Here is an 18,791-nt window from a genome sequence, read left to right as displayed (position 1 = left end):
AGAGCGCTGGTAAAGGCTCTTTACCCGCGCTTCTCCAAAAGCGCTGGCATAAGGTATTTATCAGCGCTTTTTGGAAAAGCGCTAGTAAAGGATTATTTGAAATTTTTTTTTTTTATATATATTTTTTCCCCCTATGCCAGCGCTTTTTGAAAAAGCACTGGTAAAGGGTTATTTGAAATTTTTTTTTTTTTTTTAATATTTTTTTTTTCCCTATGCCAGCGCTTCTTAAAAGAGCGTTGGTAAAATTATTTACATTTTTTTTTTTCCATTATTGTTTGTGGAAAAAAAATTCTTCACAGCTACTAAATGCATCCTAACACAAGTCAATATAAAAATACCATTCAAATTGTTTTTACAAACAACCACAAGTTAATCCTGCCAATATGAAAAATACCATTAAAATTGACTACTAATACCACCACAAATTAAGCTAGTAAAAAATGTATACTAATATAACCACAAGTTAACTTGCCAATATGAAAATACCATCCAAATTGTCTAGATAAGGGTACTAAATGTCACACAAAAAAAATTAAGAATTTCTAACAAATGTAGTACAAGTTTTTCAAAAAGAACCCATCCAAGGTGAAGGAAATTCAAAAAGCATAGCCACGACCCCATCTTCAACTTTAACTTCAACTTCAAAAAGTCTTCTTGCCCATTTGATTTGAATTACCCTACGTTTTTTATAAATTCATTAAGCGCACATTATAATAAATGAAAATTTAACATATATATAAGAGAAATTAAAAGTTCATAACCTTAACTGAATTGGCATCACGACTAGAAAATAGATTTGGGGATACTCTAGGAGGAGCATTTAAAGAATCAGAATCCTTCAAAATAACAAAACAAAATACATGAAATCTTGGCATAAGTAAACATATATTTAGTAAAGAGTAAAACTAATAATAAATATACCTGTCCACTACAATTTTGTTGTTACATCTGCATTAGCATAGCCACCTGTTGTTGTAAATTTTCCAACTTGTCGTCGTAGCTGGCTCGTAAATTTTTCAACTTGTTGTCATAGTCAGCTTGCATTTTTGAAATTATCTACTGCAACTCTACACGTGTAGCACGTGCCTCCTCCCGAGATTTTTTAGTATTATTAATCAATTCAGCTTTACTAGGAGAGGGCCCCCAAACATCACTTGGTGTAGGCCCGAAGCCAAGCATCCGCACACGACCAGTTCTCTCTTCTCCCCTCACAATGGAGAACAAATCATTGGAGCTGCCAATAGGCGAGTCAGAGTAACTTTTTTGAAATTCTTTTATGTTTTCCTGCCAAAAAAAAAAAAAAGTTTGAACTACCATAACATACTACCATGAAACATCCAAAACTAAAAACCCTAGATTCTAAATAAAGGACAAAAGAACTGAAATCCCAACAAGCTATGAACATGTAATGCTTAAATATACATGTGCATGTATAATATATATATATATATATATATATATATATATATATATATATATACCTAAGCTTTCATGACAAAAACAAAAGGATTTAAATGAAGTAAATAGAGGAAAAAAAAAATGAATTTTTTATCAAATTAGTAGTTCTTTTAATACATTGTGCTAAAGTATACACTTAATAAAAAATGTAATTGAGTCGTTATAGAAGAGGAAAAATCAAATTAATAGTCTTTTGAGGTACCAGACATTGTGCTAAAGTATACAATATGATTAAAGAAATTGCCAACTTAGGAGTACTGTTGTTTATGTCTAAATTTGAATGTCCCATCTAATTAAAGAATCTTATATAGGTAATTGGACAAAAGACTTGGTGTGCAATTATTATTATAGGACACATAATTCTATGTCTTTTATTTAATTAGATTCACAAGGCAAAAGTTTTTGCACCTAATATTATATTTTACTTTTTCCTTAGGTTATCATTTGTATTTTCCTAAGCATTTTCTATCCTCAAATGGGCAAAAATGTAGAAACCAAATGTGCTTCCTGATTTAGTAGAAAATAATTAGTATAAGATATCTATAATGCAATAGAAGAAAAAGCAAGTAAAATTGTTAGCAGAATAATTTCTCTGGATGCATTTATTCTTCCAAACACTCACTATCCATAGAAAGAAGGAAAAAGAGGTGAAGGGTGAAATTGAATTTGAGTAATTTACTAAGGAGATGTGAAACCTCTTCTGCAATTATGTTTCTTTCTGCCTTCAAGTTTGGTATACTTTGATGTAAATCAGCATAATTTCTCAATGATCATGATTCGTGTGTGTGTGTGAGAGAGAACTACTAATTTAAGTTTGGTATACATGAATGTACCTTGGCATTGTTCAACATTGCCCTATTTTAGCATTCATATCTCTCTATATATATATTACAATATATATATATATATATATATATATATATATATATATATATATATATCTGTCTCTCTCTCTCTCTCTTACACACACCCCATCTTTAATCTGAAGGTAAAAATAGATAGTAACCTGTACATGCATTCTTCAACTATGGCCACTTTAATTATTGTATGATATTTGCTCACTCATGATCAAAGCCTAATAATTTAGCAGGTACTTTTGCTCATATGTAAATATATAGATAGCTCTCATACTTGAAGACCTTTCACTGTTAACAATATTATGGATTCCTATCATTTTGTTGTCGTTAAAGTGATATTTATGATCACATTAATATTGATAAGGATGTACATTTGCTTGAACACCTTTCTCTACCTTCGTCAAAATAGACATATAAACTAACCTTACATAACATGTATATATACTATATGTGTATTGTGTGTGTGTGTGTGTGTGTGTGTTGGGGGGGGGGGGGGGGGGGGGGGGGGGGTACTTACTTTACAAAAAATTCAAAAAAATATCACTATATCATAACTTGAAATGAAAATAAGAACGTGTATATGAATACATAAATATGAATGAATTGTATGTGTTCATTGAACGTGATACACACGTAATGTAGGGTGGGACCCATCACAACATGATGGATTCCACCCACTTTGTGTTAATCGGCCTCGACCAAATTCGTTCGGGAAAGGATTTTTCTAAATGAAAATATACCCCTCAATGTATTGATGTGAAATTGTATATGCATGGATGTCACACACATGCATGAATTAAACAAGAACCAGTTGAAAAGGTAGTGATGATGAATTGTTGAGACAGAGAAAAGTTAAGGATCGAGCAAAGAAATTGTATCACCACCACATGCAATACATAAAGTGAAGATCGCTAACATGTGGTATGATCCAACCCTAACCAACCTATCTCAAACAACAAACAACAAACAAAAAATAGCAAATACTTCTTCTCCACAACATAAATCAATCAATAAGAAGCCTCCATATACAATGATCCCATACTCCCATGCTTTTCAACAAATACAAGAAAGTAAATTGCCTCCACACGGGCCGATGATTTAAAGATTGGTCACTTCAAGGCACGTGACCCCTGTAATACCCGTAGTTTTAAAAAGGATAAAATTTAAATTTAATTATTTTTATTTCATTTTTATGTGACTAGTTGCTTGGGTGTTTAATTGTTTTCTTTCATTATTTGATTTAATTGTGTAATTTAATTGGTTATTTGATTTAATTGAATTAGTTTATTTGGTAAGTTGATTTAAATGATGTTAATTTAATTCTTTGATTTACTATTTTAATTTAATTATTTGTTTTCATTTCTTTATTTAAGATTATGGTTTTATTTGGGACGTCATATAGGTATCTGTTATATATGTATATGATTAGGGTTTTATCGGCTGACTCTAGTTTGATTAGGGTTTCTGTCTTGGCTCTAGTTTAATTAGGGTTTTCTAAGTGCCTATATATATACGTGTATGAGTTTTTACTGAGGGTTGGGAGAACCTTATTCACGGCACAGTGGAAATAAAACAGAACAAAGAGAGAGTTGAGAGAACAGAAGAAATCATAAGAGCTACCAAGGAGAAGAATAGAGAGGATCAAGGGAGGGTTGTGGTGGATTAAGTCAAACCCATAGGAGGCTTGAAGGAAGTTAGCAGTTGCCGGAAACTTAGAGACGACGCCGAGATTTCATTACTGAAATCACAGGCAAGTTCTTCTCTTTTTCCTTCCCTCTGGCTTGTGTTCTGTGCACCTAGATAATCTCTAGGGTTTAATTAATTTTTAAATCGGAACTTACATGCTTGCTAATATATTGATGATCTTTACGTGTTAAATTTGATTATGGTATAATGCGTGCAAGCTTGTTTCAAGCCTTGATCAGTTTTCTGCTTTAAGTATGTTATGTTGTTGAGCAATTTTAGTCTCTGTAATTGCCTTTAACCTCTGTAAATAAATCATGGGGATGTTACTATGATGATGTAAGATCTTTAGGTTCAGGGGTAAAGAGGAACAGAGGGGTTAGAATGGAATGGACGTTGCAAGTTAGCTTAAGTTTCGTACTGTAAACATGCTAGTTTAATGGCTAAATCTAACCTCTGTAACTGGTCCCAGTTATTGTAAACAACCTTGGGGATGCTTCTAAACTCAATTAAGACTCCTAAGATTAGTTTTAGAACCCAACAGAGTGGTAGGAATTGATCAGAGAGGAGCAGACGGACTGAAACGAAGCAGAACGGGGACGAAGGCTTTCAAAGGAGGTGAGAGCCGGCTCCATGGATGTGGGAGCCGGCTCCCACAACAAGTAGAGCCGGCTCTAAGGACTCCTAGAGCCGGCTCTAGGCTGAAAGAGTCTGCTCCCAAAATTTGGAGCAGGCTCCATCTTCAATTTTTGTTTTTTTTTGTTATTTGTTTTAGTTTTTTTTGCGTACTGTTAACACTATTAGAGCATGGAGACTATTTGAGTGAATCTGGAACTATACAGAGGGATTAATGAATGAATTTTGAGTGTTATTAAGACCCTAAATTGATTAAAGTTTAATTCTAAATTAACGGAACAAACCGTATAAAATTTATGCACATTGTATACGGTCAATGGATGGATGATGATTTAAATGCTTAAGCTTATTTTTTGGATTTTTCCAGTGGGATCTATTATGTTGGAAAATTGTTCTAAATGCAATATAGGGTCATTGATGTATTGAAGTTGATCTATACATGTTTTGGAGGCTAATTGTTGAAGTATTAAATCCGTTATGCAACTATATGGATTAATGCTTGGTTTAAAATTGCTAAAGCATTAATCAACCTTCTGCAGTTATTTTAGCAATGTATCGGACTATGATATGATTATAGAATTTATTTAAATACATGATAGAGTCATTGATATATTAAATTGGATCTATGCATGCTCTGGATATTAGTTGTTGATTTATTAAAGCATTTCTGACAACTATATGGTTAAGTGCTCGGATATAAATTGCTGAAATTTTAAACATATTTCTGCAATGATTTGGATATTGGTTTTAGACTGTAAATTACTAGTCCATTATTTATGTTTTGTAATTTACATGGATATGGAGGATTGTATGGACCGGTATGGGACGGTGACATACTGGGGACGGTTTAGCTCAAAACGCATAAACCTAACCTAATGGATTAATGGAATGGATTGAAAGATATTGAATCCTAATTGTGACTAAGTCAGATCAACTGCAACTAAGTTGGATGACTTCCTGGATTAATGGATAGTAGTTATGTCATATCAACTGAATAAGTTTAGTCACTAACTAGTTGGTTTATTGTAGTCAGTTTAATAAATATTTGAACTACATACCCTGGTTTTGGACGGATTTTATATATATGTTTATGGTACCACGAGATGAGCTTGAGCCTCAGACTCGTCGGTTAGGGTGCGTATATGCAGTGGATGTGTAGCTGGCTATAGTAGGTTGAGGTATACCCTGTTAGGTCTAGGTATTCATGCCCACCTTTGGGTGCGTTTTCGCATGTTAACTTCTATTCAGGTTGAGACCCCTACTGTAGTCCAGTGAATGTCCCTTAGTGTGGATATATATATGTATGGACTAGATAGCTATTGTTGAGATATCTAAGGTGTATCTGCGTATCGAGTCACTGTTTGGATTGTAGTTAGAGAAGAATTTGCATGTGGGTCTGACCCACTCTTATTTTTACAGGTGTTTGTTAGTTCCAGACTTGGAGCTGGATCGTGCTGAGCAGATACAGTTATTCACTCCACCGATGACCAGGGTTTTATTTCATATTTTAGACTTGGGTTTTGTTTCCAATCTTTTGAGTTCAGTGAGATATATTAGGGGTCCACTAGATGGATTCCCGAGTTGTAATAGAAATGGAGAAGTAGGATGTAACAGACTAGTTCTTATTTATCAGATTTATTCTGAAGTTTTCAATAAAAGATTTTCATTTAGTTTCTTTCCAACGAATTTCATTTACTCATGTTTATCTTAATTATATTCTGTGTTCGATTATTGCTAATTTGTTTGATATCCTCGGGTAGTCGGGCGTTGGCCTGGCCAACCCGCATCCGGAAATCCGGGGGTATCACTGTTGGTATCAGAGCACTCCAGGTTCTGGTGTCCTTAGGAGTGTTTTCATTATAAGACTTCCGCGTTGTGTCTCTTAAAACTTAGAGCCATATTAGGATTCGTTGTACTCTCTTTACGGATCGTTCGAAGGAGTTGATGCCAATTTCCATAAATGGTTGACACTAAGAGGATGATGGGGTTCAAGGCGAAAGCGATACGGACCTAAAGGAGTAAAGGAGTAGGTTGTCAAGTTCTTTGCGAGAAGCAGAACTTGGAATCGAAGGTTTAGTTCCAAGGTTGGTATTACTTAGAAAGTATACACCATGGAAGGATTACGGTGTAGGTGTTAGGTCACCGCTTATCGGGACTAACATAACTTTAGTTGTTCTCAAAAAGGAGACAAGTGAATAGTAGGATTCTGAAGAGGATCCTAAGAGGGGAGATATTAGCGTCCTTAAGAAAGGGGATATTGAAGCTTGAAGATGAAGGATCGCACGAGGGTGCTCTCATTCACCAGCAGTATAGTGAATGATACTGGTAGCGTTAGTGTGACCCAATCTACATATGGATGAATTTTCGTGTCGTCTCTCAGAGAGTTAATTGAAAAGTACTCTTTAGGCGTTTGGGAATCGAATGGAGTTCTTATCAGAACAAAGATGTGATTTTATATCATATTTTGGAGCGAATGGGGATTAGGTTATGACGTTCTACGTTGCATTGTAAAGCCACGATAGATGGTTGGCATTCCGAGTATAAGGAGGATAAGGAGTAAGCCTTTGGTATTTGCTTAGGCAAAAGAATGTTGCTGTTAAGCTATGGTTAATGGATAGGTTTCAAGGTTAGATAATTACAAACGAAACTACGAAATGACCTTTTGTGACCTAGTTTGGCAACTTGATGTCAAAGGAGGTTTTTCTTCTCTGGAATGGAGTATGTCTTAAGTAGAATTACATTTTGGTTGTTTTGTTGTATTGTGTGTATCTATGTGTTTGAATTTGTTATTTTATGTTGCATTTTGTTGTTACGTGTTTCATTTTTGTTAATTGGTTCAAGATTTGGAATAGGATTTAGTTGGGGCACAAGTATGTCAGCCAACTATTATTATAATAACATGGAGTAATAGCGCTATATGCGCTAGGATTGGTGGATATAGGGTCATAGGATTGGGTAAAGATACAAACTTCTAGCCCATCTATTAGACCTGGATATGCATTAATACGATATGCTACTTAGGAAGGGATGGTTACACTACTAATATGAGTTAAATAATCTACAATGATTAGGTTGATATGTTCTATGCTAGGTAGGGATTCGTTTTTACAACGCTATAATAATGGTGATTGTTAATGCTTTGGGGATTCGTGAGGATGTGGTAGGTGAAGATCACTGTAATGCTATTATGGTTCGGATGGAGGATTTTGTGCTGGTAGGTACTTATTAGAATGACGCCGAGAAAGGATAGTGGATTGATTAAATCTTCATCAGCCTATTCGTAGTTATGACACTATTCATGAGGGCGTTATTTGGAGGAGTTGTTGGTGTTGCACTTGGAGGAGGAACCAAAGTTTCTACACTATATAAAATGTAGAAATTTTTAGGGTCATAATTGGCAACAATTAGTTGTTGCTAGGACATTGATGACTATATGGAGGATGGAAAAAGTTTCATAAGTTTTAGAAGCGGGACAAGGAGTCAAATTGACACTACTTATGGTACCAAGGTAGGGTGTGTCGAAGATAGGATGGTGAGACCGGTCACCTATCATAAGGGAGTGGTACACGATGTGCGTGAAAAAGTCATAGTTAGTTGACTATCAGTGAACAGAATTACCGATTGATTTTCTATATCGGTAAGGTTATCACGGATCCGTATCTACATGTTTGTTTGCAGAGTTAGTTTGGTATATGCTCTGATTTATACAATGGGTGCAGACGGAAACTGGTGGTACCAAACTAATGCTACTTTCGGTAGGCAGGATAGGAGGAGGATGCAAGGACTGAGGGTTACAACACTTAGTTCTTTCTTCATTCTGGCGGATAATATGATGCACTCACGGTCTGAAGCAATTTTTAAAGGTCAGGAGGAGGGACAAAGTGGTTTTCTTCTAGTCTAACAAAATTAGATGGTCGAGATGGATCATCAGAGATCACAAAATCCTTGCAGTTATTTTCTATACTGAGGAGGAAATGATAGAACATCATTACAGATTTAGTTGAGGGTTGAGTTATAAATTAAATCAGCTCAGATCTTGTTTATTTCGAACTAGTGAACTATCAGTTCATATGAATAGAGGGGATTACAAGATGACTTAGATGCATCAACGTGGTGATTCGCACTTTGCGTTAAGTTCTGTCTAGTGGAAAGGAACATGGATGAGGACGCTTGTAACAACCGATAGGAGTTTTTCGTTAGTTGTTACATTAGGAGTTAGGGGTCTTAGTTTGTGAATTAATGACATTTGCTTTTATCAAGGAAATTAAGGGGGGTCAACCTCCAATGTCGGAGCTGACCCTGGAGGCAGTGTTACCTTATTCAGAAAAGAGCTTAAGGTACTAGGGGAGGATTCGTTGATTCGGTGAGTGTTATCGGGAGTGACTGAGGTGTAAAATTCGTAGAAATTTTCTCGATGCACACGGACGGTTATAAGGAACATCAAGACATCAAATGTCAGTTCTAGTAAATGGATAACCAAATCTCATTAGTGATTTTTGCCATTGCCTAAATTAAAATGGGAGTAGGACTAATCAGAAGTGGAAGGTTGGTAGAACTTGTCGATATCTATTGGAATTTTAATTCCATACGGATTAAGAGTGGCGGATTGAGCAAGTTTGCTGCTAGACCTAATTCTCGTAATGTTCACTTTGGTATTTCGCATTAGTTCTACATTGCATTTATAACGGAGGTATAGCTGTGCTTCATATCTCTCGACGAGGGATTGAATCGGGAATGTATATTCGATCATGGAGGAGAATTTTGGGATAGGTATCCTAGGTTTTTATGGGAAGTTGGAAGTGCTTATTTCACTTCTCATATTGTTGGCACAAGGAGGATAGTATGACAACGTAGAAGGTTTTGTATTTTATATGGTGCAGACCACTTACCTATTGGTTTGACATGGAAGCGGGGGTTATACAATTAGACCCTAACTTTATTTAATGATACGTTTAAGAGATATATGCTTCTTTATGTTGGATTGCGCGCAGTTTGGAGGCAGTAGTAGGATGTGGTAACTAGTTCCGCTTGTACACTATAGTGTTTCCTATCAGGAAACAGTTGATTTGGAATGTCTTCCATATCGAAAGCAAGGAGCGTTATTAAGGAAGGTCAGTTCTTATGTATTAATTAAATTGACTTCTCATGGATGGTTTTTCTTCATTTAGGCGGTAGCCTATTGATTAGTGTTTTCAAACATTGGGATGGGCTGCATAGAAGTTTTACACATCTATGCTATGGAATTTGGAAGAATATGGATATTCACCCTATATCAAAATTTGGGTCAGAATGCGTAGTTGCTACATACAATTTAAGTGTTGAATAATTTTTGTGTTTCCTTTATATTGGACCCATAAATTGTTCTTGGAAGATTTGGAATGTGGGGGAGCCTATACACAGAGGCAGAGTCCACAACGAAACGGAAATGAATTTTAAAATAATTCAAGGTTTCGTGAATTCCGAAGACGAAATTCCGTTTGTTAGGGGGGAAGAATGTAATACCCCTAGTTTTAAAAAGGATAAAATTGGAATTTAATTATTTTTATTTCATTTTTATGTGACTAGTTGCTTGGGTGTTTAATTGTTTTCTTTCATTATTTGATTTAATTGTGTAATTTAATTAGTTATTTGATTTAATTGAATTGGTTTATTTGGTAAGTTGATTTAAATGATGTAGTTTTAATTCTTTGATTTACTATTTTAATTTAATTATTTGTTTTCATTTCTTTATTTAAGATTAGGGTTTTATTTGGGACGTCATATAGGTATCTGTTATATATGTATATGATTAGGGTTTTATCGGCCGACTCTAGTTTGATTAGGGTTTCTGTCTTGGCTCTAGTTTAATTAGGGTTTTCTAAGTGCCTATATATATACGTGTATGAGTTTTTACTGAGGGTTGGGAGAACCTTATTCACGGCACAGTGGAAATAAAACAGAACAAAGAGAGAGTTGAGAGAACAGAGGAAATCGTAAGAGCTACCAAGGAGAAGAATAGAGAGGATCAAGGGAGGGTTGTGGTGGATTAAGTCAAACCCATAGGAGGCTTGAAGGAAGTTAGCAGTTGCCGGAAACTTAGAGACGACACCGAGATTTCATTATTGAAATCACAGGCAAGTTCACTTCCTCCTTCCCTCTGGCTTGTGTTCTGTGCACCTAGATAATCTCTAGGGTTTAATTAATTTTTAAATCGGAACTTACATGCTTGCTATATAATATATTGATGATCTTTACGTGTTAAATTTGATTATGATATAATGCGTGCAAGCTTGTTTCAAGCCTTGATCAGTTTTCTGTTTTAAGTATGTTATGTTGTTAAGCAATTTTAGTCTCTGTAATTGCCTTTAACCTCTGTAAATAAATCATGGGGATGTTACTATGATGATATAAGATCTTTAGGTTCAGGGGTAAAGAGGAACAGAGGGGTTAGAATGGAATGGACGTTGTAAGTTAGCTTAAGTTTCGTACTGTAAACATGCTAGTTTAATGGCTAAATCTAACCTCTGTAATTGGTCCCAGTTATTGTGAACAACCTTGGGGATGCTTCTAAACTCAATTAAGACTCCTAAGATTAGTTTTAGAACCCAGCAGAGTTGTAGGAATTGATCAGAGAGGGAGCAGACGGACTGAAACGGAGCAGAACGGGGACGAAGGCTCTCAAAGGAGGTGAGAGCCGGCTCCATGGATGTGGGAGCCGGCTCCCACAACAAGTAGAGCCGGCTCTAAGGACTCCTAGAGCCGGCTCTGGGCTGAAAGAGCCTGCTACCAAAATTTGGAGCAGGCTCCATCTTCAATTTTTATTTTTTTTTGTTATTTGTTTTAGTGTTTTTTTTGCGTACTGTTAACACTGTTAGAGCATGGAGACTATTTGAGTGAATCTAGAACTATACAGAGGGATTAAGGAATGAATTTTGAGTGTTATTAAGACCCTAAATTGATTAAAGTTTAATTCTAAATTAACGGAACAAACCGTATAAAATTTATGCACATTGTATACGGTTAATGGATGGATGATGATTTAAATGCTTAAGCTTATTTTTTGGATTTTTCCAGTGGGATCTATTATGTTGGAAAATTGTTCTAAATGCAATATAGGGTCGTTGATGTATTGAAGTTGATCTATACATGCTTTGGAGGCTAATTGTTGAAGTATTAAATCCGTTATGCAACTATATGGATTAATGCTTGGTTTAAAATTGCTAAAGCATTAATCAATCTTCTGCAGTTATTTTAGCAATGTATCGGACTATGATATGATTATAGAATTTATTTAAATACATGATAGAGTCATTGATATATTAAATTGGATCTATGCATGCTCTGGATATTAGTTGTTGATTTATTAAAGCATTTCTGACAACTATATGGTTAAGTGCTCGGATATAAATTGCTGAAATTTTAAACATATTTCTGCAATGATTTGGATATTGGTTTTAGACTGTAAATTACTAGTCCATTATTTATGTTTTGTAATTTACATGGATATGGAGGATTGTATGCACCGGTATGGGAAGATGACATACTGGGGACGGTTTAGCTCAAAACGCATAAACCTAACTTAATGGATTAATGGAATGGATTGAAAGATATTGAATCCTAATTGTGACTAAGTCAGATCAACTGCAACTAAGTTGGATGACTTCCTGGATTAATGGATGGTAGTTATGTCATATCAACTGAATAGGTTTAGTGACTAACTAGTTGGTTTATTGTAATCAGTTTAATAAATATTTGAACTACATACCCTGGTTTTGGACGGACTTTATATATATGTTTATGGTACCACGAGATGAGCTTGAGCCTCAGACTCATTGGTTAGGGTGCGTATATGCAGTGGATGCGTAGCTGGCTATAGTAGGTTGAGGCGTACCTTGTTAGGTCTAGGTATTCATGCCCACCTTTGGGTGCGTTTTCGCATGTTGCCTTCTATTCAGGTTGAGACCCCTACTGTAGTCCAGTGAATGTCCCTTAATGTGGATATATATATGTATGGACTAGATGGCTATTGTTGAGATATCTAGGGTGTATCTGCATATCGAGTCACTATTTGGATTGTAGTTAGAGAAGAATTTGCATGTGGGCCTGACCCACTCTTATTTTTACAGGTGTTTGTTAGTTCCAGACTTGGAGCTGGATCGTGCTGAGCAGATACAGTTATTCACTCCACCGATGACCAGGGTTTTATTTCATATTTTAGACTTGGGTTTCGTTTCCAATCTTTTGAGTTCAGTGAGATATATTAAGGGTCCACTAGATGAATTCCCGAGTTGTAATAGAAATGGAGAAGTAGGATGTAACAGACTAGTTCTTATTTATCAGATTTATTCTGAAGTTTTCAATAAAGGATTTTCATTTAGTTTCTTTCCAACGAATTTCATTTACTCATGTTTATCTTAATTATATTCTGTGTTCGATTATTGCTAATTTGTTTGATATCCTCAGGTAGTTGGGCGTGGGCCTGGCCAAACCGCATCTGAAAATCCGGGAGTATCAGAACCCCCTTTTTGCAAAATGGAAGCATGAAAACTTACAATCATCTCCGAAGCAACAGCATCAGTAGCTTTGCCATCCTTATTTACATGTGTGCAGATGAATAAATCTGCACGAGAAAGCTGAATACCTTCGTCTTCCTCAATCTATAAAAGAATACATTGTGATATATATTATTTACCACTAACATTTATAATCATTCAACGACATAAGAATTGAAATAATTTATATTTTCTATAAAAACTTCAACTAACCTCGGCAGAAACACGTGCAAAGCTTTTTGTCCCTGTAGTATGCATCATTGTTTGCTTCCCACGACGTTCTTTATTTTTTTTGCTGACCTCCTACAAAAAGTGAGAAAAAGTAAAAGTTCTTTGAGTAAAGAACATTCCACCTAAAATAATGACTGAAAGCAAGTAAACTATAAATTCAACTCATTGACTTCAAAAAATATTGTGATAGATGGAGGATTATCTTCGCCATAGGCGTACCCCAATGCCTAACCAAAAATTCCCAATGCTCCTTTTCAACATTAGGTGGTGGGTTTGCCAATCTTTCTTCATCTGTATCCTTAACTGAGTAGTATTCATTTTTCAACTCACACTTGTACCCCCTCCATTTTTTTCCGATGGAGGATATTGTCCACTGTTTTGTCATGATTCCCACATCATATTTTCCCTAAAAATGTGATAATTGTTGTATGTTAGTCCACTTTTTCCATAAAAATTATTTTAATGTTATTGAAGGGTTTTACCTTTATAATGTTCCACATATCCTCCTTCAGCCGTTTAGGCATCTCCCACCAAGTTTTGTAGCACAAAGGAGCTAATTCACCCTTCCAGGCAAGTGTTCCCAGATAATTAGTATATGTACCACTCCCAAGACCGATCGGCTGTCCAAACTTATTAACTCTAAACAAAAATTAACAATTATAGATGTTTAGTACAAAAATAAAGATAGAAATCCTTTTTTCTCCTTCATATTGAATATAGTCTAATTATGTAAACTATATAAGATGATCTATATATATCTATATGTACCTTAAAGGTAATAAGGTTTTCGCGTCTATGACATTCTTGCATCGTGTCGGACCCCGTCTCTTCTTCGGCGGTGGTTGGGATGATTTTGAAGTTGAAGCTTCAGTATTTTGTTCACTCACTTTTTCCATTTCACTAACCGTTCGTTTCATTGTCAACTTATTATTTATCCTTCCTAAAAAAACAAACAAAAAAGTGAGAATTCAGTTAAGAGAATGTAATCAAATTGTTGAAAAAAGACAATAAAATTGTAATTCAACACAACATCTAAACATCAGCACGGGCAATTTAATAACTATGACACAGTGGTAATTATTGACTCTTGTTCCAGGTCAAAGTATTAAGTTGGATCCAATGCAACCGATTACAAGCCAATCTGTAATGCCATCGAGAATCGATGAATAAAATAGCTAATGGACGATAGATATATAGTTGAGCAAGATCAACAAAGTCAACTTATTATTTATCCTTCTTGGAAAAGCAAACAAAAAAGTGAGAATTCAATTAAGAGAATGCAATCAAATTGTTAAAAAAAGGTGGTCCAGGAAAAACCAATAAAAAGAAATAACAAATACCTCAAAACTTTAGGGTATTTATGGTTGTCCAATGGAAATTATATAAAACCATTCTAATTAAAATTAGACCGTTCTGTGGTTTTTAATTATTTTTCTAAACCCAATTGTTAAGTCAAACATCAATGCTAATACAAATATGAATATAGATATAAAAAGCAATCCTAACCAAAGCAACCAAACATCAAAATAGTCTTGCAGAGAGAAACTAAAATAATCCTAACCAAAGTCTGTATTATAAAAAATCTTATGTACAGTAAAAGATCAACTATATATATACATATATATACTAAGTACAAAAAATTCGTTTGGAAATAAAAGAAAAATAAAATTCAAACCAAAAATTCATTTCATAAAAGAAAAAAAAAAAAACATTAAAAAAAAAAGTAATGCCGAAAGAGAGACAAAGTAAAACAAAGTTGAAGCCTAGGGCTTCAACTTTGTAATCTCAGATGAGATAATGCCGAAAGAGAGATGGGTTAGCAAACATCAATCAAGTAATTCCATCAAGTACAATGGAGGACAAAAATACGTTAAAAAAAAAAAAAGAAAAGAAGAAGTAAACATTTTTGCAAAAAGAAATCAATTTTCTGGACCATTATTCTAGAAATTTCTATAATAGACCTTGATTAATATGGTATATAGAGGTGGATAATTGCATTACAAGAGATTGATACACTCGGTCTATTTTAACCCCTAAAAAAGAAAAGGTCTCTGAAGATTATCTTGGAGCTCAAATAGAATTCTATATTAAATAAAAGATACATTTAACATTTGCTAAATTTTGCTTTTGAAGTTATATATTTAGTGAATACAGAGAAGACATTTACTCAACTTAACAAACATTTCTCAACTAAGTCAATTAAGTAAATCCTATTTTCCAATCCTGTTTCATACAAGTTTAGAATTCATTTGCATCTTGTTAGTTATCTCGTTAATATGTAATCATTTTCAAGAAATTGCAGAGTACCTACCCTGTAAGTGCAATTCTCAAATATCTAATTTTGAAAATTTTACTGTGGCACAGTTAAAAGCACATATATGAAACTATTTCTACTTATTCCGAGCACGTGCTCTTTCTTACAAATGGAGGAACTGAGATTTACAGTGATGTGAGAAGGAATTCGTTGGAGGAAGCAATAAAGGTGTGCTTAGAAGGTGGTTTGCAAGGCATTGTTTCAGAAGTTAAAGGAATCTTTCGGAATCCAGCAGAAATAACCAAGATTAAAGCGTCTAAGCTTTCTCTCCTAACATTAAGCAAATTGAAGTAAGTTGTTTGTCTCACTCATATTAGAAAGATAATTTGTGTAGTTGAATCATTAATTTTAGGGTACTGACTAGGAAAATGATGTTTGCTTGTAGTAATGTGGCGGAAGCAGTCTACTTGCAGCATCTAATGGGTGTGGATGACGTGATTGTTGATTTGGTTCAGGAAATTACAGAGGCTGTTACCAACATGATTAAGCCATCGGAGGTGGTGGATGAAGGAGAGATGATACTTTTGGAGGGGTTGGAGCAGATTCAAATTGAAGCCAAACCACAGTTCTCACAAAGGAAGCTGTCATTTCTGTGGAAGTTGATACCAGAATTAATACAGCTTTAATATATATATATATATATATATATATATATATATATTCAATTCTTATACATTAAAATACATTAGAGATGGAAAAAGGCCAGCCTATGTACAAACAGTTTAGAGGAACTCTGGCTACCTCCATGCTTCAAAATTTAGGTAACAAGTTTAGAGGGAAAAACCTAGTGAAAGTCTTTTCTTGCTACTCTTACTTGAACATTGTACTACTTTTGAGATAAATATAAGCCAATAATGTTCAATAATTTGTTCAAATGTTACTTTGGTTTATTAGAAGCAAAATTGTGGCAAATTAGTTTTTATAAACACATTATACTTGTTGGATTTGGGCTGAATTCAGATTCGCTCGCCCTAAGTTGGACCCTATTTCTTTGACTAAAACTTGGTTTCCAATTTTCCAAATGCTCATCTACTTATAAATAAATAAATAAATCAAAATAAGAAAAAACATAATTCAAGGGTTCATTTACTTGTAAACTGTGGAATCACATAAAGCCACGTTCAGTGTGGAAACAATAATTATTCATGAAATAAAAAAATAATAATATAAAAAATCATAGAGAAATATTAAATGTCTTATTAGTTCAACTAGTAAGGCCTTTATGAAAAAAACCATGTCTTACCGGTTCAACTAATAAGACCTCTATGAAGTGGAAACTCTGTTTTGGTCTCTGATCTCTTACCAGTTCATCTAGTAAGACCTTTAAGAAGTCAAAACTCCATTTAGGTCTCTGATTCAAGAAGGACGCATGCATTTGGAATTTGCCGAAAAATGAAAAAAAAAATTATAAAAAGATAATGGAAATAAATGTGAACGTGTAAGGAAATACACTTACAGCCGCCTTGAGTATATATTACACCTTTCTTTTCTTTTCTTTTCTTTTCTTGTTAGTCTCATTCGCTTATATTATAAGCCTTATAATTTTTTTTATTTTTCTATTTTCTTGAGGAATTTATATTACACCCATTTTGAATCACTGATTAAGTAATTCGCTTGTATTAAAAGCCTTATATATATTTTTTTTTGTGTTTCAAATAAAACACTAAAATAACATATATTTATATAAACACTAAAATCCCCAAATCAACAAGTATCAAAACCTCCTTCAATTTTTGATTTTCAAACATGAACTCATATATTTATATATATAGATATATAGGATGAGAAGAGGGAGACGACTTACCCGAGGGAGAAGAGAGGAAAAAGAGGAGAATCCGAGAGAGAGAGAGACCGAACTTCGGCCAGAGAATCAGCCGGAGAAGAAAACCAGAAGAGGCGAATCGGCGGCGAGACACGGTCTTTCTCCTTAGTCAAGAATCATCTGATTGTGTGCGCTAGGGTTTATGTTTGATCGTCTGATTGTGTGTGTGAGGGTTTATGCTGATCGTTTGATTGTGTGTGTGTCAAAGGGCTTTATCAGATGATGATGGGGGCAAACATCAATCAAGGGCAATCATCAATCAAGGTCTTGCTAAATGGATCGAGAAAGAGCAGTGTCTTGCAGCTGAGAGATCGAGATAGAGATAGAGATAGAGCAGAGAGCAGCGGATGAAGTAGCCAAAATGAAATTGAATGAAAAGGGAAAGTGGACTAATCTGTAATAGTGGACCCAAAAAACGACGTAGTTCAGGCACGAAATATATATAAATAAGGGGAGGGAAAAAGTGGAGGGAAGAGAAAAAATTGGAGGGAAGGGGGAAAGGAAAAAATTAGAGGGAAGGGCAATACCAGCGCTTCTCTTCTAAGCGCTGGTACTAGTACTCCAATACCAGTGCTTAGAAGTTAAGCGCTGGTACTATTACCCTAATACCAGCGCTTCGATTTTAAGCGCTGGTATTATTACCCCTATACCAGCGCTTTTCTAAAAGGCGCTGGTACGTTACGCCAATACCAGCGCTTTTTAATGAAGTGCTGGTAATTAATACTCAACACCAGCGCTTCTACTTAGACCCACGTTTCATACGAAACCCCCTTCTCAATCAACATGGCCCTGGAGTTCAAGCTCCAATTCCTCCAATGGTCCTTCGTGATCATTACAATCTTCATGCGTATCATGTACCTACTTGTATTGTGTTGCCTAATTTTGAAGCGAATCAATATAAAATCAAGCCTGAGACTATTCAAATGTATCCACTCTTTTATGGCTTAGATGATAAGGAACCCTATAAACATCTAAATGAATTCTTTGAAATATGTTCCACCGTAAGATATATGGATGTTCCGGAGGAAATTCTTAGGCTACTTCTCTTCCCTTTTACACTAAAAAATAAAGCAAAACATTGGTTCAATACTTTGGGGGCAAATTCAATAACATCTTGGGCACAAATACAAAATGAATTTTTGAAAAAAATTTACCCCATAAGTTTGACTAATGTAATGCGTGCTTCAATTAGAGAATTTTCTCAAAAGGAAGGGGAGTGGTTGCATGAGGCTTGGGAAAGATTGAATGACTTGCTAAGC

At 34.8% G+C, this 18,791-nt stretch overlaps 2 protein-coding genes across 6 annotated transcripts; one reads left to right on the top strand and one right to left on the bottom strand.

The window, feature by feature from the left end:
- Window positions 1-425: 425 nt before the first annotated feature.
- LOC132273910 (uncharacterized) lies at window positions 426-17,902 on the bottom strand. 5 transcript variants are annotated; one of them, XR_009470301.1, is made up of 8 exons: window positions 17,515-17,902; window positions 14,165-14,336; window positions 13,879-14,035; window positions 13,379-13,468; window positions 13,166-13,270; window positions 922-1,284; window positions 762-836; window positions 426-677 (listed from the first exon to the last, which is right to left on the bottom strand). XR_009470301.1 is itself a non-coding variant. In XM_059775015.1 (6 exons), exons 2-6 carry the CDS (start codon window positions 14,311-14,313, stop codon window positions 1,057-1,059), a joined length of 729 nt encoding a protein of 242 aa, XP_059630998.1. In that variant the 5' UTR covers window positions 14,314-14,336; window positions 17,515-17,902; the 3' UTR covers window positions 426-1,056. The 5 variants fall into 5 exon arrangements, 1 of the variants encoding a protein (XP_059630998.1); XR_009470302.1 differs by having other exon boundaries at window positions 768-836; XR_009470300.1 differs by having other exon boundaries at window positions 426-836.
- On the top strand, window positions 15,194-16,556 carry LOC132272609 (glycerophosphodiester phosphodiesterase GDPD1, chloroplastic-like). The gene is made up of 3 exons (XM_059773724.1): window positions 15,194-15,211; window positions 15,768-16,000; window positions 16,096-16,556. Exons 1-3 carry the CDS (start codon window positions 15,194-15,196, stop codon window positions 16,334-16,336), a joined length of 492 nt encoding a protein of 163 aa, XP_059629707.1. The 3' UTR covers window positions 16,337-16,556.
- Window positions 17,903-18,791: the final 889 nt, after the last annotated feature.

Source organism: Cornus florida, unplaced genomic scaffold, assembly GCF_030987335.1.
Source record: "Cornus florida cultivar Cherokee Brave unplaced genomic scaffold, ASM3098733v1 CherokeeBrave_3.0.0_Hap2_Chr09, whole genome shotgun sequence".
Lineage (NCBI taxonomy): Eukaryota > Viridiplantae > Streptophyta > Magnoliopsida > Cornales > Cornaceae > Cornus > Cornus florida.
This window is presented reverse-complemented; position numbering and strand designations above follow the sequence as displayed.